At 39.9% G+C, this 26,688-nt stretch overlaps 1 protein-coding gene across 4 annotated transcripts in view; it reads right to left on the reverse strand.

Annotated features, from left to right (window-relative positions):
* The window catches only part of SCUBE1 (signal peptide, CUB domain and EGF like domain containing 1), a 295,960-nt gene that overhangs the window by 10,510 nt on the left and 258,762 nt on the right, over positions 1-26,688 (reverse strand). For all 4 annotated transcript variants that reach the window (XM_067559336.1, XM_067559335.1, XM_067559338.1 and 1 more), the window contains 5 exons: positions 24,477-24,644; positions 23,394-23,555; positions 10,996-11,193; positions 6,834-6,986; positions 5,606-5,685 (listed from right to left, as the gene is read on the reverse strand). In XM_067559336.1, the coding sequence (XP_067415437.1) occupies positions 5,606-5,685; positions 6,834-6,986; positions 10,996-11,193; positions 23,394-23,555; positions 24,477-24,644 (761 nt within the window). The remainder of the gene's footprint in view (positions 1-5,605; positions 5,686-6,833; positions 6,987-10,995; positions 11,194-23,393; positions 23,556-24,476; positions 24,645-26,688) is intronic.

Raw genomic sequence — 26,688 nt, forward strand, 5'->3', positions numbered from 1 at the left:
CTTTCTGAATGACACTGGAATTCAGCCACACATGATATCCATCAGGCTGGGAAAAGTGTCAATGGAAAACCTCATGGACTTAGGTTACAGGCATACCCTTATCCAGGAAAATGGGGTGTTGGTAAAGATGATGGACCAGCACCTCCATGAAAACATCTCATGGGTACATAGCGAGAAGTAGCTCTACCCCATGATGGAGGCTCAGCTGGGGATACAGACCTGAAGAGGTTGGCTATATATTGGGGTAATAAAGAACCTTCCATGGCTGGTGATCTTCGGAAGAGAATGGTGTGGTATCCTCGTCCTGATACGGAGGAATGTAGCACAAAAGCTGGCACAGAGGTAAGGTGTCATGAACCCAGAGCAACAGCCTTTGTGAGTGAGACAGTGTATTTTTTATTCCTGATAATACTTGTCTTCATTTCAGCAGGCAGCTGGCCTCTTTTAATGAAAACAGGTATTATATGTCTGCCACATCATGGGAGTTTCCTATTTAATAGACATTCCTAGGTGTTAGACAGTACTGGATCTTTCTTTACATCTTCAGCAAAGCATTTGGTAGAAAGCAATAGTACACTTTTACAGAGGATAAGTATATCTGTCCTTTACAGGTGGGGATCTGGCCTACAAACAATAGTGAAGGCTGTCATTCTGATCTCTTGGTCCACTAGGAGTGCGAATGAATGCCTATTGTTGCCTTCTTAGTGCAGCCACTTAATAGACACTATCAACTTAAAAATCAAACAGTGTTACCACCTCCTGTCAATTAAAGAGATTCGAAAAAAACCAAAGGGTGAATTTCTGGCTTCATTGAAGTCAGTGGCAAATTTCCTGTTGACCTAAACGGAGCCGACATTTCCCCACATTTTTTCAGTTTCTTTATTTTGTACATTTTGCCCAGATAGTCAGTTAGTTTATTTCCCCTATTGTTTGCTTGGGTCTTTCACACAGCAACATGGGACTGAAAAAGCATTTAGACAAACAGGAAAATTTGGTTGTGAAAAATCACAGAATTTGGCTAGAGAACTCAAGGGCAGGAGTAGGACATGAAACTACTTTTGTCTCATTTTTTAAAACTTGACTAGATTGCAAGCTGGCTGTGTGCCTTTGGCATATAGATGGTTTGCATCAAGGGTAACATCAGCTGAGCACAGTTGCTGTCACCAGTAACTCTAAAGTTTTAGCCACAAAGATCACCCTAGATCAGTGGTTCTCAACCTGCAGCCTGTGGGCGACTTGCGGCCCAATTAGCACAGAGCTGCGGCCCACGTGACGTTCTCAGGGCTGTACAGGTAATATTGGATGTGGCCCACAATGATAAATAGGTTGAGAACCATTGCTCTCGATACATCATATTAGACTACTGTATCTAACCCATTGATATTAAACACAGCAAGCTTTTTATCTTCAGCTACTACCCTAGTTTTTCCCTTCTGTAAGAACTCATGGAAGGCTAAATCTGCAGACTCCAAGAATGGTTTTGGAAAGTCCTGAAAGGCAGGACGGTGAGTGGTTGAACTAGCAGAGAGGAACATTTGGAAGGCGGACAGTGGAAGAGGCCTGGGTATGTAGCCAGGGAGTCCACACCAGTAGGTATTTTAGCAGATCTCCCCTTCCAGAAAAATCCAAGTTCAGAGGTATTTTATGACATGAATCTATTGCCAAAGCTTCAGTTGTTCTGAAAGGTGTTATACATCCTACACACCCAATGTCCATAATATTTTCCTGATTAGATGTTTCAATAGAAATTAGCCATTTCTAATGGAGCCAGCACTTTCTTCTCAGCTTTAATGTGTTCCTCAGTCTGCAGTAATTCCAGCAAAATTCCAGTGAAGCATTTCTTCTGTTATCCTACAGGATTAGCTCCATTACAGAATGAAATATAGCTGAGGCACTTTTCTCTCCATAGAGATGTTGGATATACTACATGGTCATTGTAAACACTAGAGCCGGGTGACATAAATTTCGATTGCTGATGAAAAGCACCATCGTGAAAAAGTGAAACACTTGTAGTTTTTCCCTTGAAGACAAGTGGAAAAGCATCTCTCTGCTGCAAAAATGTGTTTTGTTGTGAAAATGATAAGTCGACCATAAACCTAGGATGTGTCCATGAAATGTCTTAATTTTGTCTAGAGAGTAGAATTTTGCAATTTTGTTAAAAAAAATTTGGTCCAAGAACAGGTGAAATCAAATCATAAAATTCATAGAAGTAGTCACCTTTCACCTGCGACTACTCGCAAAACATCAGGGAGGGATGTTCAGAAGTGCTTAAGTGGCTCTCAGTGAAGGGTACGTATACCCTCGGGGGTACACAGAGGTCTTCCAGGGGGTACATCAGCTGATCTAGACATTTGCCTAGCTTTACAACAAGCTACATAAAAAGCACTAGCAAAGTCAGTACCAATTTACATTTCATACAAACAATAACTTGTTTATACTGTTCTATAGACTATATAAGCAGTTCTCAAAGTGTGAGTGAGTTCGTTTTAATGGGACTCCAGGGCCAACGTTAGACTCGCTGGGACCTAGGGCAGAAAGTCGAAGCCCAAGTTTTTAAGTGAGGTGAAACTTGGGGTATGCAAGACAAATCAGAGTCCTTAAAGGGGTACAGGAGCCTGGAAAGGTTGAGAACCACTGGCTTAAGGGATTCAAATGGTCAACTCTCATTGACTTGATGGGAGTTTGGTGCCTAACTCCCTTGGACACTTTTGAAAATCCCAGCCCAGACTGGAAGTTTTGCATATTTCTCCTCTAATCCTGAACTACCCGGCATGTCCCTCAGGGGGCAGATGAGGGAACCCCAAACATTATATGGGCTGGTCTGAATATATTGAACACAGGGCTGTCGACCTATGAGTGTGAGTCTAGCTCTTAACTACCTCTCCATGTAAAAAAAAGTCACAGTGATAGAAACAACTCTGAAAAAAGAGTTTGTCTCAATCAGCCCCTCAGAATCACTGAGTTGACAACAACTGAGTTCAAATGGAGGTCTGAAGGAGTGGACCAAACCCGTAAGGAAATTCATTGCTTGAAACCAGAGATCCTCACAGCTAAATGTGGCATGAGACAGACAGAGGTGGAAAGACTGGGTTGTCTCAAGTGTCACTGTTTGGTCACTGCAGAAGCATACAAGATATGTTAATTGGGCCTATGAATGCAGGGGGTTGCCAGTTATTTTGTTGTCTTTTTTTTTTAATTTTCTTATGTCAGTGGAGATTCCTGATGTCTGAGTGAGGACAGGCAAAACTGACATGCAAAGATGCCAACAGCACCAATTTACACCAGTGATTAAAGATCATAATGTATCTGACTCAAATTTACCTAGCCTGACCTCAGAGCCTTAACTGGACAGTGTCATCTGCCACTCTGATGCAATACAAAAGATAGGAAGAAGAAACAGGAAAAAAATTAAATAAATCAAAGTAAATGGAGGTGACACAAATCTAATTTACTGGTACCTTCTGTGATGCTATCTGGCATATGAGTGACCATTTATAATATTACTGATACCAGTATTACAGAATTGCAATAGATATTGTATAGGATATGCCGTTCAAGGTACTGATGGAAAAGTCATGATTTGCTGAGACTGCAAAGCACATTTATATCAATTTTGTATTGTAAGTTCTAAATACGTATGGTATATTTGTATTTCAAACTTGGGCTGTGTTTCTGGGTGACACCACAGACAGGATGGCAGCAGCACTAAGCCTGCTTAACGGCCCATCAAGGCCTCAAATGTACCTCAAATGTACAGTGAATCCAGTGAACGAACCCAGGGCTACACTTTATGAGACACCAGGGCATGCCTATAGATAGGGGACTCTGAGGCTTTTCCATGCCATGTGCTGTTTGGCTGTGTTTGGCATAAGCCAAATGGCAAAGGGACATAAAAGCTAGCTGCACCATCCCTATCTTGTCTTCATTCCTGCTTCCTACCTCTGGATCAACTCAGCTACAACTGAAGCTGTGAAACACAGGACTAAGCCCCATCCAGGTACTGGATGTATAACAGAGGAACTGTACAAGCCTGCAAACTGCACCATTATACTGAGACTCTAATATATATGGACTTTGAAGTCATTTGTATGTATCTGATTGCTTTTGACCATTTAACATTTCTCTTCTCATTTGTTTCTTTCCTTTTATAATAGACCTCTAGTTTTAGTTACTAAAGGATTGGCTGGCAGCGTGGTATTTTGGGTAAGATCCAAACTTATATTGATCTGGTAACATGGCTGACCCTTTGGGGACCAAGAGAACATTTTTGATGAAGGGAATAGAGTTTTAAATGACTTATTGCTTTACTAGACCTAGTTGTTAACTGGGGACCAGAGACTGAAATGCAAATTAGGGGGCTGTATACCTTCTTGTTTTTAGCTTCTTGATAACTAGTGTGGGGATCAGGAGCACTGTTTGTGACTGTTTGGTGAATCTAACTGCGGTGTTATCCACCAGTTTGGGAGAACCTGCTTTTTGTCTCCTTTTGCAGCCTGCCCAGACCTTGGCATTTTCAGGTGGGCTACCCTCGGCACGGAGGGGTCACACCTTCAAACTAGTCTTATTAATGTTTGAGAGGTGGCAGCTGTACATATACAGCAACTGCTTTTTATGAAGTTTCTGTAATATTTATTGCTTTAAGTCATTGCAAGCAGGTTGTAATATAAAAGATACCTTCAGGGGAGACACAATCATAATAATTAACAAAATGCTTTATAAGATGGAACTACAGGATTTTGGCAGCTTCTAGCAATTTGCCTGGAGAACGCTGGGCATGGTTTTGTTGAACATGTGATAGGGGTTTTTCACCTTATCTGTAACAATGATTTGGCCTTTGCAATCTCTTCCCTTTCTCTGGCATAATAATTCCTGTCACTCCAGGCCATGTATTTACTCCTACAGGTTTTGGTTTTTAAAGCAGAAACACTGGGCTTTGTCTTTTGCATTTCTTTGTTTGCTGTGGCTTTTAAACATTCCTCTTCTACCCTTTTAAAAAAACAAGTCCACTTTCTTAGCAGTGTGAGATGCTGGGGTGTGGGTGAATCTTGTTGAGAAAAGACAATTATTTGGATAGATAATTTTTTTACATGTATATAAATCTAACTCAGTGACTCATTTAAACAAGTGCCAGATTCACACTGAAGAGTGCTGTTCAAACAATATCTTTTCTTGATAGATTGACTCTTCTACTAAGCTACTAGTATATAACTGAGCACCTCATTTAGGCTTTCATTCAGCATGGTACTTAACTTTAAGCATGTGACTAGTCCCATTAGAGACTACTCATGCTTAAAGTTAGTCACATGCTTAAATTCTTTGCTGAATTGGAGCCTTAAATAGGCGCTAAATTAACAATACAGCCTATTCGATCTAATTTGCTTCATGGGCATGACAAGACAGTATTGATTCAAAGCTACACACCTGGATTTAATAAAAATGCTGAAGCTGTAGAAGTGATAGTTCTAATTCCTGAACATGGTGATCAACAGACTCAGTGATGCTAGCTAGCTAGAACTGGGACTTTTATTTTAGTGCTAAAATATTCTACCTATGTGTCAGTAAACTGAACAGTTGGCCTTGCTTAGCTAAAACAAAGTGGACATACTTTTAGAATTTCTTGATGATTTTCTGATGCATATAATCGTCCATCTCGAACAATGTCTTCTATCAGCTGTTGGTAATCCTCTGAAAAATAAACAGAAAAGGAGCTGGTAAGCAACAGTTTGTGATACCATCACAGAGGTTAGTATCCAGACAACTGTTAACTACCCAGAAAGCATTTGAGAAGCAAATTTTGTTTTATACTCATTCAGAGTCTCCAATACCACTGCAATTTAATATAATCAACTTAATATTTTGAGCTCTATACTTTCTTCCAACTGAGTTTCTTAGTTTTTTTATATTCATTTAGCTTCACAAAACCATTAGGAGGCAGGTAAGTATTATTATCTACATCTTACAGAGAAAGAAACTAAGGCACAGAGATAATCAATGACTTGCCAAGGTTATATAGAAAGTCAGTGGCACAGCCAGGAATAGACTCCTTGACTTCTGACTCCCAGTCCTGTGCCTCCCGGCCATCTCACCTCTTGACCTTTAAATCACCTCTCCCATCACCAACCTAATTCCAGATTGACTAACAATTCAGAAAATTGCATTAGTATTTGGGAAATGAGGTGTGCTAAAGAAATTCCTCCATACTTTTAAAAAGTAAAATTTCCCCTTGTATATATATATGCCGAAGAGGCATCTTTGACATATTTTCAGATGAAGATTAAGACTTTGGTTAGTTTTATGAGAGTTGTTCATAATTTTCTTTATTGTATGTTGCAAATGAGAGCTGGTTAAGTTATTGGAGATTTCAGTTTCCATAGGAATTATTTTTCTATGCTAGTTTTGATTTTCAGCTAAGTCATATTTTTAATTATATTTTATTGGGTACCAATATGCTGTCGTGAATTGACTTTCTATAAATAAAAGAGCTATAATCAATAGTATTCTCATCATTATGATAAACAGTGATTAACAAAGAATCTCATTGATTTCAATGGCAGAAGGCTCAGACTCAAAGGGTTCTGTGTATATTTTGTTGGAATAAGGAATAAGAAAAGGTAATAAATCACCATATAGAGCTAAAGAAAAGAAAAGGAAAAAATGTGGAAGAAGACCCAAAACTTTCAACAATCAGCATTGGAATAATTCACCGAATAAACAAAAAATGAGTCATGTCTTTATCCCTCCTATTTTTCCCCTCCAGTCAGTACAAGATAGATTCAGCAACAGCCTTCTGAATTCAGATATAACACAGAGATGGAAAATGACACCAGTCTTACCATCATATGTCACATACGGGACTTGAAATCCTTTCCCACTGTTTCCCTCATTTGATTTGAACTGAATCCATAGCTTTCGTGATCTGGAGGTAAATGCTATTGGTCTCTCATAAGTCTGACATGTTTCGTATGTGGTAATTGACGTAGGGGAGGCTAGAAAATTAAATAAGTACATAAAACATCTTTGTAACATAACATTTCCTTTTCCTTTCCTGGAGAGCAGAGATGTCACACTTATAGCACTCTCATTCATTCATATTTTCCCTTTAAGGGAGCTAATATTCTTGGGATAGAAAATATGCCATTATTTTCTGCACAGAAGGGGAAACCCAGAAGACTATGGCAGGGTTAATAGGCAAATAGCAGGAGGCAACATAAAATTATTATTATTAGAGTTGATCAAAAATGGAATCTCCATCCTGTGGGAAGGTCAGACATTTCAAAATTTGTTTTTGTCCCAAATATGGATCAAAAGGAGAAATTTTGAAATATTTTGTGCAACGGAAATTCCAAAAGTTTTGTTTCAGAAGCATCAAAAGCAACCTTAATTAAACATTTTGTTTCAGTATCAAACCACTGTGATATAATATACAATATTTATAAAGTATTAAATATTAAAGCCAAAATGAAATAGAAAAGTCAAAACAAAACAAGAAAGTCAAAAGGAAAATATTCCATTTCGATCATGAATCATTTAGTAACTTTCCTATAAAAAGTTTTGTCAAAATTGGCGTGTTCCTCCAGAACATTTTGATTTCGACAGAACTGTTCTTTTTCAGAAAATGTTATGGTCCCATTATGCTAAACACTTAACAAACGTATTAAAAAAAAGAGACAATCCGTGACCCAAAGAGCTCACAATCAATGACAAGCTGGTAAGACTCCCAACATAGTCTAATGGCACAAGATTGGCCCTCACATTAGATTTTAGAGCACAACATCACCACAATGCAATGCAATATCAAATTACATTTTGGGGACCTAGAAAGGACCCCACATACACCTCAGGAAGCAGTGACAGTGCCTCAGATCCCAGAAATAACATGGCAGATGGCAACCCTATGGTGAAGCCAGCGTTTAAAAGGTAGGCCTTTTTACCTATTTTAAAAGTGACCTGTTGAATTCATATTCACAGGATAATACAGGCAAATACCTTACTGTAGTAAATTTAAAAAAAGAATTGTTTTATGGGGCTAATCCGACTCCTACTGAAGTTAGTGGAAAAAGCTCCATTAACTTCAGTAGGATTTGAATCAGGCTCTAAATGAGTTCCCAGATAGAATCTATGTTAAATTGGAATTAAGACTGAGGACCTATAATAACTTAAGGGTAACTACATTACAGGAATACTGCAATTATCACCAAAACAAGTCTTATAAAATGAAGAAATTCAGAGGCAAGGTGGAATGCAAGAGAAAGTCAAACATGCTAAGGTACAGAAATGCATAGTTAAAGCTCCCAATGGCCTTAACTCTGTCCTGTAGTGATGCTATGCAATAACCATACAATTATGATTAGCATATAGGAGTGCTTGTAGTCCCAGATTAGATTAAATTGATTTTTAATTACATTAACGTTTTTCATTTTTTCTTTTTTTATGGGGTCACTACAGGGCAGAGTTAAGGTTTTATTCAAAGAATAAATGCTGTAATCTTGGGGAGGACATGCAATATTCTAATAAAATAGTTGAATTCCTGCTTGAAAAACAAAATTCAGTTCAGTTTTAACTAAGGAACTTTGATCGGCACTTCCATAATAAAAATAGCATGTGAGATTACATGAGCTAGGATAAACATTTTAAGAACTGTTCTCATACTTCTGGGCATAAGCTGATCACTAGTTGGGATCATGAAGAAATTTCCTTCCATATTTTAGTATTGCTGTTAATATCAGAGCATTATTGGCAGTGAAAGTTTTTGCCCTGAAACACACCCCATTGAACAGTGTAGAAAACAGGATGTAGAACTTGAAGGACCATTAGGCTGTTCTGGTATGGCAATTTTTTGGCTCTTACAGAGTGATCTGGTTAATTATAAAATCATTCTTCTAAAAAGAGCAGGTAAGAACTTGTTTTATATTAAACAGAGATACAGGACTGTAAATATAAATCCTTAAGTATCAAAAGCTGTTGAAACTATTTTACTAATTAAAATAGACTGTTACTCAATACAGCTGATTTATAAATTGCATCTTTCAGACATTATGCCTCTTCAGGCACGTCTTCACTATGCGGCCAGGTCGATGTAAGGTACTCTAGAGTAACATAACTGAAGTCAATGTACCTTACATCAAGCAGCCATGCTGTCTTCACTACGCTATGTCGACGAAAGATGCTCTCCTGTCAACATAGCTTTCGCTTCTCATTTTGGTGGAGTACCGGAGTCAACGGAAGAGTGCTCTGCAATCGACTGAGTGTGTCTTCACCAGATCTGCTCAGTTGATGCTACTGCATCGATGGCTGTGGTGTTGATTTTGCACCATAGTGAAGCCAAACCCTCGGTGCTTTGTAAAGAGTTAATAATAAGGTAAACAGAAACTGAAAGCTTAAGGAAAGATTTGAAGCGGGGAAGGCTAGATGACAGTAGCCCATCTGTAGTCCCAACTTCAGATGTAGAGAAATTAACCAAACGGACCTCCACCTCACTATTTTCAATGAGGGGAATCAGTGACTGGAATGCACAGTAAAGAACAATACATTGTTAGTATGGGAGAAGATCATATATTGATATAGGGACTTTCCTCCTGGAAGGAGCTTAAAGCACTTCTCAATCTTTATATACACAGAAAATCTTACACTTTACTGAAAAGCGGCCACTTCTGTGGCATCTATGTAACAACACACAACAATGCTACATAACAATTTAGAATAGGAAGTAAAGAACTGAAACTAGTATTATTATTATTACTTATTAGTTGTATTGAAGTAACACCTAGAGTCCATACTGTGCTAGGCATTGTACAAACATATAAGAAACCGACAAACCTGCCCTAAGGCCAGGTCTACTCTACCAACTTACGTGGGTATGACTACATCACTCAGGGATATAAAAAATCCGCACCCTTGAGTGATGTAGTTATATCAACCTATCCCCTGGTGTAGACAGCACTTTGTTGACAGGACAGCTGATCCCATTGACATTGTTACCGCCTCTTGCAGAGGTGGATTCACTATGCTGATGGGAGAAAATCTTGTGTCGGCATAGTCGTGTCTTCACTAAAGCGCTACAGTGGTGCATCTGTGCCGCTGTAGTTGTAGACCCAAAGTTTGAGATGAGAGACAATGTGTGGATGACACACATGGGGCGCACACAGTCAGAATCAGATAACCAGGGAATTAAGCAGTAGTAACAGCAGAGAATTAAGGATAGTTTTAAATACTTTCACCATGACTTTGGTCAGAAGACTCTGGGGTTAACATCCTTGCCCTTGCCTTTGGATCCTTAATGCCTACAAGAGGCAAACACTTGGGCTTTACATCTCATCCATAAGGAAACTGCTCAAGAAGCACAGTGCTTCATGGCATCATGCTGACTCAGCAATTCTATATGTGATATTCTTCTTGCTAATACCAATTCCTGAAGAACCTAGGTACTGAATGTGAACCTCCAAGCCAGTACTGACCAGGCCTGATGCTGCTTGTGTTAAGCATTACAAAATCATAGGGGCTGGGAGGTGTCATGGCATTTCTCTGTAGGCTAAACAGAAATTCCAGGAAAGTTTTGGGAAACAGAACAATATCTAGTGAAATTAACAACCTCTTTTTTTTCACTACTGCACAGACATAATAATTGGACTGTAAATTTATGAGAATAATTTTAGAGATGATTGTCCAGCTCCTCAACCGTGTAAATTGTCACAACTCCTGTGACTTCCACGGAGCTACATGGATTTATGCTGCCTGCAGATCTGACCAGACAAGCTGACATTATGTGCCTTTATTCAAGACATTATTCTGATGATAATTAACACATAGACTTTATTATTAAAGTATTCTGTCTTAGCACTAGTCACAACTTGCTGTACCAGTTCACTCTAAAGTGCTTGTAATAATGTCGGATTGAGCCGATGAAAAAATAATTTTTGGACTTTGTCCATTCCATATGGACATTCCACTCAGACACTTTGCTATAAATATTTGAATGACACATGAATGGCAACTTACCACTTTTTCTCATTACTAAAACATCACCACACTCATCTTCAATTGGAAGAAATATCTCAGGAACCACAATAAGTATTCGCCTTTTCGGGGGTGGATTTATATTCCAAATGCATTCCACATTAGCTGGGTAATCTCCGGGGTAATTGGGAGACTCGATATAGCCTGTGTAATCTCCAAGTTCCCCTCCACAGTGCTGGTCTGTGAAGAAACAACATAAATCTCTGAAATCTCTTTCAGTTGTTTGGATCTGCCACAGAAACGACCAACCTCATGGCTGTAGACCTGTGTAAACTCTGTAGCTGTCTCTTTCCTTGCATGGAAAGCCTTTAAAAGAACACTGACTCTTCTGAGCCAGTTGCTCATTGTTTTGCAAACCTAAAACTTAAGCCTTGTCTACACATGAAAGTTGAACTGATTTAATTACTTCAATTTAGACATTGAAGTAGTTAAATAGGCACAACCCCCTTATGTGGACACTCTTAAAGTGATTTAACAGCACTTTATATCTACTGAGGCCTTGTCTACATAAGAAATCACTCTGGCTGAATTTAAATGGTTTTTTAAACAGACTTAGGCCATGTCAACACTAGCAAGCTTACAGCGGCACAGCTGTACCGATGCAGCTTCGCCACTGTACGATCGTTTGTGTAGCCATTCTATGCTGACAGGAGAGAACTCTCCTGTTGATATAATAACATCACCTCAACAAGAGGCAGTAGTTATGTCAGTGGGAGAAGCCTTCCCATCGACCTAGCGCTGTGCACACTGCCACATGTTTTTCTCACATCCCTGAGTGACATCAATTTTGCTGACCTAAGTGGTAGTGTATACAGGGCCTGAATTGAACCAGCGCAAAGCTCTGTGTACACACACTCATTTCAGTTTAACAGTGCCTCATTTTATCTTATCTTCCATCTATTCCTAATCAATTTAAGATAAATTGATGTGTCAGGTTTCAGATGAATTAAGAGGTCCATACAGCTTTTTCTGTGAGTTCATCTACATTTATTTAAATCACTGCTTTAGTTAAAATGGTACTACTTTAGTTAAAATGGCATGTAGACAACAAAGAATTGACTTAAGCTACATCAATATATGGCACTTTTTAAACTGAGCCATCTCTGAAGAGAAAGCAAGCAGGTGTCCTAAGGCAACTGGTCTATGCTGGGAATGACACAGTGTAGGCAAGGGGCCTGCATCAATTTAACTACATCAGTTTCTCAATTTGTGTGTGTGGACAAGGCCTAACTCTTTAAAAATATTCTCTTAAAACAACAAAACAACACATACTATGCACTGGACACAGTCCAAAACATTTTGATCTGCAGTTGCAAGGCCTCCTACATATAGATGGCATCAAATACATATCCAGGCAGAGTTTAGTCATAGTTCTTAGGGTTTTATTGACATGGCTACTCTGAGTTAACATGGCAGTAACTGGGATGATGCTCCATACTCTGAAGTGTGGAGATTATAATTCAGTGTGCTGCTGAGTCAGTCAACTCCTGTGACTGAAACTTTGTTAAAAGAAGATTGTTCATGCTCCAGATTTCCAGTAACTGAAACTGAATTATCATTCCTGAACCCATAAAACAGTATTTTACTTTCTCAAATACTATGCAGACATCAAGCCACACAACACCTCTGTAAAATAGGTAAGCACTTGATGAAGCTGATGCAGAGAAGTTAAGTGATTTGCTTAATGTTATGTTCAATCCTTGGAAGTACTTGTATTCAGAGAGAAATCAGCATGGAACACAGAGAAATGCAAAGCCATGAAAAGTCTTTATTGAACTACACTAAAAACCAGCCAGGACTGGCTGAACTATCCCCTAATAGTCTAACTCTATTTCTATGGCAACAAGCTAAGCTCTGTTGCTACAGCAACCTAGGCAATAAGGCAAGACACAAAATACACAACATATTCCTCTCCCCTTAATGAAAATGCCCATTTAACAGATCAATCACTAAACTAGGGAATGAGGGTAGACTGCTTCATTTCCCAGCTAAACCCCGGGGATTATTCTGTCCTGTAACATGGTTTTGCCCTAGCTAAAGATCCAGCTGTTGAGCAGGCCTTCTCTCTCTAGGTGGATTATGGCAGACTTCTGGTGTTCTTGCTCCAGAAGGTATTATTGGTGCGGTTCTAACAATGGGCTCAGGACTCGTAGCTTGAACAGGTGAGGATGCTGTATTTGCTCAAATACGGAAGGGGGCTGTATCTGCTGCAGAGATGGATGGAGAAGGGGAGTCAGGAACGGGTGACTCTTGACTTGATGATATCTCACCTGTAATGGTGAGGTCAGGAAGTTCAACTGGAGATGTGTCCTTGGGACATGTATGACCTGGCAACAACTGATCTACATGCCACTGCCAGTGAGATCATCTGCAGTCTGGACAGTGTAGGAAACAGGTCCTGTTTGGGCAATGACTGTAGCAGGGACCCATTTAGCTTCAGAAGCATAGTTCCAAGCTAGGATAGGCTCTCCAGGACTAAAAATTCGGTCTTTTGCTCTGTGTACACGTTTGATGACTAGGTTTTGCTGTTGATGTTGTACAACTTGTCATGCTTTGGCAGGTTTCAGCAGATCAAAGCAAGTGCACAGCTGTCGTCCCATCATTAGAAAGGCCGGGGATGCTTTGGTCGTAGCATAAGGTGTGTTTCTGTAGGATAGTAAGGTGGTGTCCAGACGCTTTTGAATGGACGAATGTCATGTGCAGATCTTAAAGCTTGTTTCATGGTTTGCACAAACCTTTCAGCTAGTCCATTGGTGGATGGATGATACGGTGCTGAACTGATGTGACGTATCCCATTTGCTTTCATAAAATTTTCAAACTCCTGAGAGACGAACTGCGGTCTGTTGTCACTCACAAGTTGTTCTGGCAGACTGAAACAACTAAAGATTTCACGCAATTTCTGGATAGTTCTTTCAGCAGTAGTGGATGGCATTACAGAGATGTTTGGCCATTTAGAGTGGGCGTCTACAACAACCAGGAACATGCTTCCTTCAATTGGGCCAGCAAAATCAACATGAATATGCTGCCACGGGTTTTCAGGCCAGTCCATGGGTGTCGGGGCGCCAACTGAGGCGCATTCCTCACACTCTGACATGAAGTACAAGCTCTTGCCTTCTCTTCAATGGTAGTCTCCAGGCCATGCCACCAAAAGTAGCTTCATACAATTTCTTTCATGCGCACTATTCCACAGTGACCTGAATGTAACTGTTCTAACATCTGTGATCTCAGTAGTGGTGGAATAATGATGCGCATCCCCCACAACAAGCGACCAGAATGGATTGATAACTCCATTCTCCTGGACATTTGGGAAGAAGGTTGGGTGAGATCTGAGAGTCCCATAGAGATGTTCCATGCATCACTAGGTTCATAACTTGAGACAGTACTGGATCAACGCAAGTTGCCTTCTTTACTTGAGTAGCAGTGATGGGTGTGTTCTCTACCTGTTCACAGCAGCAGATTTCTTTCTGGCCAATATCTTGATGTTTAACTGGTAAAGGCAGCCTTGAGAGACCATCTGTGTTGCAGTGCAGAGTGGATTTCTGATATTTGATCTCATGTGTGTGTGCAGAAAGCAACAATGCCCATCGTTGCATACAGCTAGCAGCCAATGGTGGAATGCCTGTGCGTGGTCCAAAAACTGATGTTAGAGGTCGATGGTTGGTGAGAAGTGTGAACTTCCATCCAAACAGGTACTGGTGAAATTTCCAAATTCTGAAAACAATTCCCAGTGCTTCACGTTCGATTTGGGCACAGTTAGTTTCTGCTTTGCTTAAGGTACATGAGGCAAAAGCAATGGGTCTCTCCTCTCCTGAAGGCATCGTGTGTGACACAATCGCTCCCACTCCATAAGGGGAGGCATCGCAGGCCAACTGTAGAGATAAGGATGCATCAAAATGCGTCAAACCTCTGAATTTAGCAATGCACGTTTAGCCTTGTTAAATGCAACATCAGAGGCTTCAGTCCACTTCCAGACCTTGTTCTAACCAATGAGTTCATGTAGTGGTTTTAGTAGTGTTGCTAACTGTGGAATAAACTTTCCATAATAGTTCAATAGACCTAAAAAAGAGCAAAGTTGGCTTACATTTTGAGGAGGTGGAGCTTCCACAGTAGCCTTGACTTCTGCAGGAGCCTTATGAAGGTTAGTAGCATCTATAATATATCCCAAATATTCAACAGATGGCTGGAAGAATTCACATTTGTCTTTGCGGACTCATAGGCCATACTCTTTCAGTCTTTGTAGGGCAGTCTCTAAGTTCTTAAGGTGATCCTCATTCTTGCCAGTGCCCAGGATGTCGTCAAGATAGCACTGGACTCCTGGCAAGCCACTGAAGATCTGATCCATAGCCCTCTGGAACAAAGCTGGAGCAGACGTTATTCCGAAGGGCAAGTGACAGTATTGGTACAGACCTTTATGCGTCACGAGAGTAAACAGCTCTTGGGACTTCTCATCGACGTGCATCTGTAAATACACCTGACTCAGATAAATCTTGCTGAACTTTTGGCCACCAGCCAAGCCAGCGAAGAGGTCATCGATGTGGGGAAGAGGGTATTGCTCTGCACATAACACCGGGTTAACAGTGACCTTAAAATCCCCACAAATCTGAATGGAGCCATCTTTCTTCAATACTGGAACGATTGGGATTGCCCATTGGCTCTAGGTAACTGGTACTAGGACTCCATTTTTGACCAAGCGCTCCAGGTCCACTTCAACCTTTGGCCTGATGGCATATGACACAGTTCTGGCTTTCAGACATTTTGGTTGTCTGTCAGACTTAATCAATTTCACAGTGATTCCCTTCATACTTCCCAGGTCCTCTCCAGAAACAGCAGCATGTTTCTTTAATACAGCTGTCAGACCTGTTTCTTCTTTAGCCATCCTGTGCACTTCTGCCCAGTTCAGCTGGATCTTCCTAAACCATGACCTTTCCATTAAGGCTGGGTAATTGTCTTCCACCACAAACAGTGGCAATTTAACAGACTGTCCATTGAGCTCCCCATTAACATCAGTAGTGCCCAACATGGGTGCAACTTCTCCAGTTTACCTCTTCACAGCAATTTTTGTTGGCTTAATCGGGAGATGCTTTAGCGTCTCCATATACACAATGTCTGAGACCAGCAAAACTGCTGCACCGATGTCCAGTTCCATGCATACAGGATTACCTTCCAACAGTGGGATTACCCAGTATTCATGTGAGCCAACTACCATGGATAAGACATGGGGTTGCACTTCTTCTTCTGACTGGGTGTCACTTTGCTCATCCTGAGTCTGCTCTATCGCATGCAGATTTTCCTTTTTGGTCCGCAGGCAGCAGGCTTTTTTTCCTCTGGTTTGCCTGTTCTGTTTGACTCGTCTTTCTTTTGTTTTCAGGCACGCTCAATGTGTCCCTTTTCGCCACACTGTCGACATATTAGGTCGCATTCACATTAGGTCGCACCAGCATTTTGATGACCTGGCTTTCCACAGTGGTAACATTCCCGGCTCTCTACTGTCTTGTGGGTAGGTTCTTGTGACACCTTCTGCACTCTGGTTGATGCACTGAGCTGTTGGGCTTCCTTTGTGACCAGCTCCATAGAGATTGCAATTTCAATGGCCTTCTGCCAGGTAGCTGAGCCTCTGTCAATAGGTGCTTCTGTATTGCTTCATTGTGCAGACCACTCACTAACCTATCATGTAGGCTGTCATTTAACACATCATTAAATTCACAGTGCTCAGCAAGCTTCTTCAGAGCTGCTACACATTGCACAATTGTTTCATCTTCTTCTTGATTCCTTTTGTGGAACCTAAATCTCTCTGGAATTACCAGCGGTTTTGGAGAAAAATGTGCCTCCAGGATTTTCACAATGTCACTGTAAGATTTTGTCTGACTTATTAGGATGCATTAAGCTGCACAGTAAAGTATAGGTTTTAAGTCCTATAACACTTAAGAAAGTGGGCACCTTCTTTGCATCTGTAATTTCATTTGCAATAACAAAAAGATGAAAATGCTCAGTATATGAGTTCCATTTCTTTAGAGTTTCATCAAAAGGTCCCAGGGGCCCTTTGCTGTCTCTCCTCCCTTTTTTTTTCTATCCCCTTTTTTCTCTTGTCTTTTAGTGTCTTTTATTCATGTATGTTGGGGTCATTCACACACAATTGCTGGTGATTTCCATTCACTAGCACTGCTTTTCTCCGTTCCCAATCTGTTTGCTTCACTTTGGTCAGAACAAAGCAGAGCCTGTTTTAGTCTCAGTTTGAACCATCAGTGTAAACAGCCCAGCCCCCAAAACAGCAAAAAGGTTTTTTTTCTTCCATTGACTTTTACTTCTTTGCTGGTGCAGCACAGGTCCATCTCATTCTTGTTGCCACTTTTGTTATGTTAAATCCTTGGAAAGTACTTGTATTCAGAGACAAATCAGCATGGAACACAGAGAGATGCAAACCCATGAAAAGTCTTTATTCAACTACATTAAAAACCAGCCAGGACTGGCTGAGCTATCCCCTAATAGTCTAACTCTATTGCTATGGCAACAAGCTAAGCTCTATTGCTATAGCAACCTAGGCAATAAGGTAAGACACAAAATACTCAACACTTAAGGTCATACATCAAGGGCTTGTCTACTCAGGTTGTTATTGCACAGCAAGCCAGGGTGTGAATCTACAGTGCATAAGCTTGCCACACACTAACATGCTGTGTAGACAAGCCCTAAATAAGCAGCAAAACTGGGATTAGATTTATGTGTTCTGGTTACCACAGTTTATATCACAGTGCCTTTTTATTGCAAATGAAGGCTTTTCTTACACCTCTGGCAGCAGTCACTTGTCATATAGTTATTTCAGTACTGTTTACAACCTCCAGATTCAAAGGTTTCACTGTGACAGACTGGCAATATTCTGTAATAAACTGAACAAACCTTATGTAATTAAGATAAGCTTTATTCAGTTAAGTTCCAGAGGGGTAGCCGTGTTAGTCTGTATACAGCAAAAACAACAAGAGATCTGTGGCACTTTAAAGACTAAGAAATTTAATATTTGCAGACATAAGCTTTCGAGAGACTTCAGCTCTCTTCTTCAGGTGAAGTAATACAGAAAATAGGTAACACAGAGGCATCTTATAGATATCCAGGTGCATTGAGAACAATGGGGGAGGTGGAGTCCGGTAAAACAACTCTCAAACACCACATTCTACAAGCCACTACTGTCCGATCCCACTGAAGAATACCAAAAGAAACTAAAACATCTACTTAATAAACTCCCTAAAGAAACACAGGAACAAATCTACACAGAAACACACCCCGAGTCCCAACCAGGGTTATTCTATCTGCTACCCAAGATCCACAAACCTGGGAATCCTGGACGCCCTATCATCTCAGGCATTGGCATTCTCACTACAGATCTATCTGGCTATATGGACTCTCTCCTCAGGCCCTATGCCACCAGCACTCTTAGCTATCTTCGTGATACCACTGACTTCCTGAAAAAACTACAACCCATCAGTGATCTCCCAGAAAATACCATCCTAGCCACTATGGATGTAGAAGCTCTCTACACTAACATTCCACATAAAGATGGACTTCAAGCCATCAAAAACACTCTCCCAGATGATCATATGTCACACCTCACAGTTGAACTTTGTGACATTGTCCTGACCCACAACTACTTCAGATTTTGAACCAATCTATACCTCCAAGTCAGTGGCACAGCTATGGGAACCCGCATGGCCCCACAGTATGCCGACATTTTTATGGCTGACCTCGAACAACGCTTCCTCAAAACTCGTCCCCGAACACCTCTTCTTTACCTACGCTACACTGATGACATTTTCATCATCTGGACCCATGGAAAGGAGTCCCTCGAAGATTTCCACCAGGATTTTAATAATTTCCATCCCACTATCAACCTCAGCCTGGACCAATCCACACAAGAAATCCACTTCCTGGACACTACAATAAAAATAAAGGATGGGCACATTAATACCACCCTATACTGAAAACCAACTGACCGCAATGCATATCTCCAGCTTCCACCCTGGACACATTACACGATCCATTGTCTACAGCCAAGCCTTAAGATACAACCGGAGTTGCTCTGATCCCTTAGACAGAGATAAACACCTACAGGATCTCTATGAAACATTCCTAAAACTACAATACCCACCTGGAGAAGTAAAGAAACAAATTGACAGAGCCAGACGGGTACCCAGAAGTCACCTACTACAGGACAGACCCAACACAGAAAACAACAGAACCCTACTGGTCACCACCTACAGTCCCCAGCTAAAATCTCTCCAGCACATCATTAAAGATCTACAATCTATCCTAGCAGATGATCCATCTCTCGCTCAGGCAGTGGGCGGCAGACCCATCCTGGCTTACAGACAGCCCCCCAACCTGAAACAAATACTCACCAGCAACCATACACCCTACAAAAAATCCTACCCAGGAACCTATCCCTGCAACAAACCCCATTGTCAGCTCTGCCCACACATCGTCTCTAATGACATCATCACTGGTCCTAACCACATCAATCACACCATAAGGGGCTCATTCACCTGCATATCCACTAATGTTATATATGCCATCATGTGCCAGCAATGCCCCTCTACCATGTACATTGGCCAAACTGGACTATCACTACGCACAAGGATAAATGGACACAAATCAGACATAAAAAATAACAACAGCCATAAACCAGTGGGAGAACACTTTAATTCCCCAGGGCATTCTGTCTCTGACCTGAAAGTTGCTGTACTTTTCCAAAAAACTCCAAAAACAGACTTCAAAGAGAAACTGCTGAGTTAGAAATGATCTGCAAACTTGACACATTCAAACTGGGTTTAAACAGAGACTTGGAGTGGCTGTCTCACTACCAAAGGTAAATTACTTTGCTCACCCATTCTCACCTCCTACTCAATGGTCGTCATTAGGTCTTAAGTACCGGACTCCACCTCCCCCATTGTTCTCAATGCACCTGGATATCTATAAGATGCCTCTGTGTTACCTATTTTCTGTATTACTGCATCTGAAGAAGAGAGCTGAAGTCTTTCGAAAGCTTATGTCTGCAAATATTAAATTTGTTAGTCTTTAAAGTGCCACAGATCTCTTGTTGTTTTTGCTTTATTCAGTTAAGTTAAACCTTACTGAAGCAGGGTTAACACCTTTACGATACATTGCATTACAAATGCAATTGTGTATGTGTTACAGAATTACAAAATCATAGGATTAGAAAGGACCACAAGGGTAATCTAGTCTAATCCCCTGCCAAAATGCAGGATTTGTTGTATTTAAACCATACAAAACAGATGGCTATCCAGCCTCCTTTTGAAACCTCCAGTGAAGGAGCTTCCGTGACCTCCGTAGACAGTTTGCTCCATTGTCCTACTGTACTTACTGTTAGGACGTTTTCCCTGAGATTTAATCTAAATCTGCTATGCTCATTTTGAACCCACTGTCTCTTGTTCTGCCCTCTGTGGTAAGAGAGAACTACTTTTCTCCATCTTTTTTATGGCAGCCTTTCAAGTATTTGAAGACCACTATCATGTCCCATCCCCTGTAAGCTCCTCTTTTCCAAACTAAACATACCCAATTCCATTAGCCTTTGTTCATATGGCTTGCATTCCATCCCTTTGATTATCTTTGTTGCTCACCTCTGGATCCTTTCCAGTTTCTCTATGTCTTTTCTATATTATTGTGGTATTGCATGAACCTTCTCTAAAAGAGAGGGGAATGCTGATATCCTTCAATATCAACCCTTTTAAGGCACCCCTGTGGAGAGGTACGCATATACTAGTTCAGACTGGATTCTCCAGGGATCAACAGACAAAGAAAATACTTTTGGATAAAAGCTTGGGGTTTAACCTGCCTCATAGCCTTCTTCCTGTTCCAGCAAATGGACATGACCCCTGGTCCAAGGAGGTTCAGTTCTTAGGGAAGGACTGGCTTACTGAGGCCTCAAAAGACTGGATTCTCATTCTGAGCTGTTGCTCTGCTGACCTGGTAACCATAAGGAACCGCTAGGGTGGTGTATTAAAAGAGAGCGCCTGCCAGAGCCCATGTGAGGGTTGGGATGAACTCTGGAAAGCTTATTAGCATGCACGTAGGTTCTTTCTTTCTTTTTTTTTTAAATATGTTTTCTCCGTAGTGTTTTGTACCTTAAGAATAAAGTAGGCTTGCTTAAAAATTTATTTCTATAGCAATTGCACTGTTTATCCATCTCTGAAGAGAAAGCAAGCAGGCGTCCTAGGGCAACTGGTCTGTGCTGGGAATGACACAATGTAGGCAAGGTAACTGTCCAGCCTGGAAATACCCTGATCAGAAGGGAGAGAGATGTGGAGTCTGCACCCAGGAGAGGCAACTGCAGAGGAGTTGGAGGCTAATAGTGGATGCCCTTGCTGGACCACTGAGGGGAAAGACAGCTGCAATGAACTGTGTTGCCATGGACTGTGACAGGGAGGGCCACCAAAAAATGTGGATGCTTCATGGAAATAGAACAGTGACACATCTACAAAATTGGGCTGGAAATCTGCACAAATCCATTCTACCCTGCACCCCTTAATGGCAGGAGATTAAGACAAGATCCTCTCAGACTAGAGCAGTGGCTGCAGTCTCAAAACCCTCATCCCTAGTCTCCAGGAAAGTCTTGGCCAGATCAAGTCTCTTGGCAGGAACTGTAAATTTTAATCCCAAGTCTGACAACGACTCCTCTCTGTCAGTTTGGACAAATCACTAACCTGCTTTACCTTCCTTGTCTGTAAAGTGTAATAACACTTACCTACTTTACAGCAGGTTTGTAAGGGCATGTTAAAGTTGTTAAAGTACTTTGAACTTGAAAAGTACCATATATCCACTAATTATTATGATGCGGGCCAAATTGGTTCTTGGGTGCATGCACAGGGTCCTACTGAAGTCAGGTGGAAATGTGCTGTCCATTAGGTGACCATATTTTCATAATTAAAAAGTAGGACACATTTATGGTGACATATTTAGGGTCACAAAATACTCACATTTTAAACAAAAGAACACTTTTTGTTTTATACATATACTAGTGTTGATACCTCCAGCTTTTAACTCAACAGCAAGATATGCATGTTTCTTGGAATGGAGGAAATTCATTTAGTGTTTAGTGTTTTGAATAAACTTTTTGTATTTATTAAGAATGACAACAACAAAACACACAACCCAATCTTTTGATCAATGAAATGAAAACCTGGACTATTTCAAGTGTCCCCATATGAAAACCGGTGACTGTCAAAGTAAAACTGAGACATATGGGCTCTTTAGCTACCCAAGTTCAGAGTTTGCCCCTTTGAAGTAAAAGGCAAGGAGGGAAAGCAACATTCAAAGTAATAGCCTGATACTAAGATGTGCTGAGCATTTCAAATTCCTACTGAAGTCAGGCCTTAGGACCCTGATCAGTAAGTTATTTAAGCGTGTCCCTAATGGGGCTACTCATATGTTTAAATTTGGGCATGTATTTAAGTATTTTGCTTAATTGAGGCATCACTAACTAGATGCTACATAAGGATCAGAAAGTGGATGGGGAAGAGAGATCAATGCAGGGAGCAAAATTAATCAGATCACTTTATTTTACAATTGTCATATTACTCCCAATTCTTGGCAAATATCTAATTTACTCTAACTACAGTTGAAATGACCAAGGACATCAAAAATTACATGTCATATAATCAGAGTGAAAGCTTATGGAAGACATATAAAATAATGCTTAATTTAGAAGGCATATGCAACTTAATAATTACAGTGAAACGGTCTTAAATGAACACACAACAAAATCTGGTTGCCTAGAAGAAAGTGTCTAACTAAAGGTCAAATAAAATTGTAGTGGACTCTTTGGGGATACAGTACTTTAAAATGATAATTTAAGATAAAGGGCTGCCTACGTAGGAGATCTCAATGCAGACTTCACTGTAGTCAGATATTACCTGGCACTTGCAACATTCAGACAGTGACATGGGTTCATGAATGAGTGACTGTTTCTCACAGTATTTCATAACTATTAATGGAAATAATTCCATTTTCAATTATTTTAGCTCTACAAAGACTCACAGGATCATGAGTCACTGCAAAACTTGCATGATCTGGAAAGTTTATGCAAACTCTGTTTTGTTAAATTGTAATCTGCACTATTCCAAATTAAACTGATGCCAAGATATTTTACATACATCTAGTGCTTATTTTCTAGGTTTTGTTCTCATGTTTTGATGTTGTTTTCTACCACCATACATTTTCAGCAGCAGTTCTGGTGGTAAGTGGAATTATTTGCTAATGGTATGCTGCAAAATTCACATCCAGCTCTAGATTTTGAACACCCCAATGTCTGGGTTGTTCAGATCCAGAGTTTTTGTTCAGTCCCATCACTAACATGCAGGAAAATATGAGGAACTTACTTTTACAGTGTGTAACATTAGTAGAGCCATCAAAATCTGTACTTGTATTCCCAGGGCAGCTAATGCAGTAATTCTGGCCAAATTCAGGCTGGTAGGTTCCAATAGGACATCTGATACATCTGTGTGTTGTGGAATTGTAGTAGTGGCCAGGAGAACAATGAACTGTACAATAGAAAGATACATTGTTTTTAGAAAGTAACAATTTTACCTGCAGTGGCATCTTCCTTCTTTCCTTTATGTACTCTTTAATTTCCATACTCCAAAGTATTTATCAGACAGTTAAACAGAAATAGTTTTAATTCATTTTTCATTCACAAAGGACCTTTGACTGGAATCATATTTCAAGAACTAAAGCTAAATTCTTACTAATCAGATAAAATATGCTATATTTATTGCCTTTAAACACAGAATGATTCACAAATTGGTTGTTTATACCTGGGTTTATAACAAACAGGTAGTCAATAACTGTCTGTAACAACAATAAAAATGCCTTTTGGAATTGCTGATGAGAAGTTTTAATGACCAGGTGTTAGATGGTGCCATTGTATACAATTGAGCAAGCATGTAGGTATATAGTCAGACAAACTCCTCCCTCATCATTGTGCTATTTGCATGGAAGTTTGAAAACAAGTACAGTATGTTGTACATATACCACTTCTCTTTGTCATTTTCATAATCAATGTTCAATCTCAAATCATCTGTATCATGCATAATTTTTCAAATTCTTTAAATAAAAATAAAATAAGTAACACTTGAGGGTTAGATCCTCATGTGATAAAAATATCAGTCTGTCTCCATGGAAGTCAATGCAGCTTGGCTGATTTGCACGAGCTGAGGATCTGGCCCTGAATATGCATGTCATACATTCCAGAAAATTCTATGTTGACTGCTGAGGACTCTGTAATGTCAGCAAATCATTTCTGGTTTGCAGATTTCCTGACGGCTTAACTCAATAACACAGAGCTGTCTTTTTCAAAAGGTTTTCAAGTTCTTCAGCAATTAAAACTACCAAGTGAAAGAAGAAGAAGTAGAGAAATTATTAAGCAATCTATTTTACGAAGTAGGAAAAGCTCTGAAATGTACCTTTTGTTTCACAGTCCTGAAATGAAACAGCGCCTTCGTATTTTGTCACCAGTCCACCGCCACATGGAAAGCAAAGGGTCCTGCCTGGCTCAGGTTGATATGAACCAAGAGTGCACACTGTACAAGGTTTAAAGCCATCAGAAGAGAAATATCCAGGAGAACACTGCCCTAGAAATTGAATATTGAATTATTAAGCCTACCTCTGTGTGCACAATATAAAAAGAAAATCAGCATCATTTATCAGTGCTTCCTAAAACTTAAAAAACATAACATTAAATCTACCAAATTTATAAAAACAGTTTGCTAAAAACAATATCAGTTTCTGTATAGACTCTTTTTTTTTCTATATTTCTGATTGTTGGTCTATGACTCCATTAAGGTATCATTATAATAATAGTATTTTGTGCTTTTTATCTGAGAATTTCAAAGTGCTTTGTAAAAATTAATTAAGGCTCACACTACTTCTGTGAGGTAGGCCTGCATTATCATCTCCATTTGATAGTTGGGAAATGGAAGCAAATAGGAAAATGGGGCTTTCCAGACTGGATCAGACCTGAGGTCCATCTAGCACAGCATCCTTCCTCTGACAGTGGCCAGCACCATGATGTTTCAAAGGAAGGTATAAGAAACTCCACAGTAGGCATAAGTGGGCTAATCTGCATCCCCCATTAGATCTCATTCTGATCTCCAATAGTTAGCATTTGGCTCAAGCCCTGAAGCATGAAGTTTAATGTCCCTTCCACAAAGTTTGTTTATAACAATTCTGGATATTCTTGATACCCATATAAATGTTCAATCCCTTTTTAAAATCTTGTTACATATTTGGCCTCAATGATTTCCTGGAAACAGTTTAATGACATGTTGTATGAGAAAGTATTTTCTTTTATTGATTTAGAATTTTCCACCTTTTAATTTCATTGAGTGTCCTCTTGTACTTGTGTTATAAGACAGGGAGAACAGAAGTTCCTCATTTACCTATATCTTCCTACATCACTCATTATTTTATATACTTTATCATGCCCCCTAATATTTGTCTTCTTTCTAAGGTAAACAATCCCAGTCTTTGCAATCTCTCTTCATATATTGCCCTTCCAATATTCTTGATCACTGTTGTTGCTGCCTTTGTCTGAGCCCCTTCTACTTCAGCCATTTTGAGATGTAGTGATCAATAGTACAGACAGTATTAAAGTTGAGCCATTGATTTATATAAAGTATAATATTCTTCATGTTATTCACCATCCTATACCTTATGCAACCTATTATCTTTGCTTTTTTGATCACAACTGCAGATTGAATAAAGTCTTCAATGAGCCATCTATCATGATGTGTACATGTAAGGTGTATGAGTAATTTGCATTTATTGACATCGAATTTCATTTGCCATTGAATTGACCATTCATGTACCTTGTTCAGTTCTCTCTACTTCCTCACATTCCTCTTTGGTCCTGACTAACCTTAATAATTTAATGTCACATGCAAATTTTGCACCTCAGATCATTAATAGACATATTAAACATAGGATCTACTGCATAACCTTGAGGAACCAGTCCCCATGATGAAAATTGACTTTTTAATCCTCGTCTTTTCTCCCAGCCAATTTTTGATCCATGACAATATTTTGTCTCTCACCTTATGACTACTTAACTTCTTAAGTAGCCTCTTGTGCAGGCCCTTCTCAAAAGCCTATTGGAAGTCTAAATAAATTATAACGAGAGTCCTGTAGCACTTTCAAGACTAACAAATTTAATTTCTGCTGGCATAAGCTTTCGTGGACTGTAACCCACTTCATCAGATGTAAGGAACAGAAATCAGATAGGAGGTATATATATATACATATCCAAGGTTAAGGAACAAGAATGGGGAAGGTAGATATAAGCAAAGTCTATTCAGTTAGAGTAGCTGAGGCCTATTCACAATCATTGATTAGGAAGTGAGAATGCGTGAACAGTGACAACTACTTCTTGTAATGAGATAACCATTACAAATCCCTATTTAGACCCAATTTGATTGTGTCAAGTTTGCAGATGATTTCTAGCTCTGCAGTTTCTCTTTGAAGTCTGTTTTTGAAGTTTTTTTTGTAGAAGTATGGCAACTTTCAAGTCAGCTACAGAGTGTCCTGGGAGATTGAAGTGCTCTCCTACTGGCTTATGGATGTTATTATTTTTTAAGTCTGATTTGTGTCCATTTATTCTATTGTGTAGTGACAGTCTGG

The sequence above is a fragment of the Emydura macquarii genome, unplaced genomic scaffold (genome assembly GCF_026122565.2).
Source record: "Emydura macquarii macquarii isolate MOO-44397 ecotype Brisbane River unplaced genomic scaffold, CSIRO-AGI_Emac_v2 contig_2205, whole genome shotgun sequence".
Taxonomy (NCBI): Eukaryota; Metazoa; Chordata; order Testudines; family Chelidae; genus Emydura; species Emydura macquarii.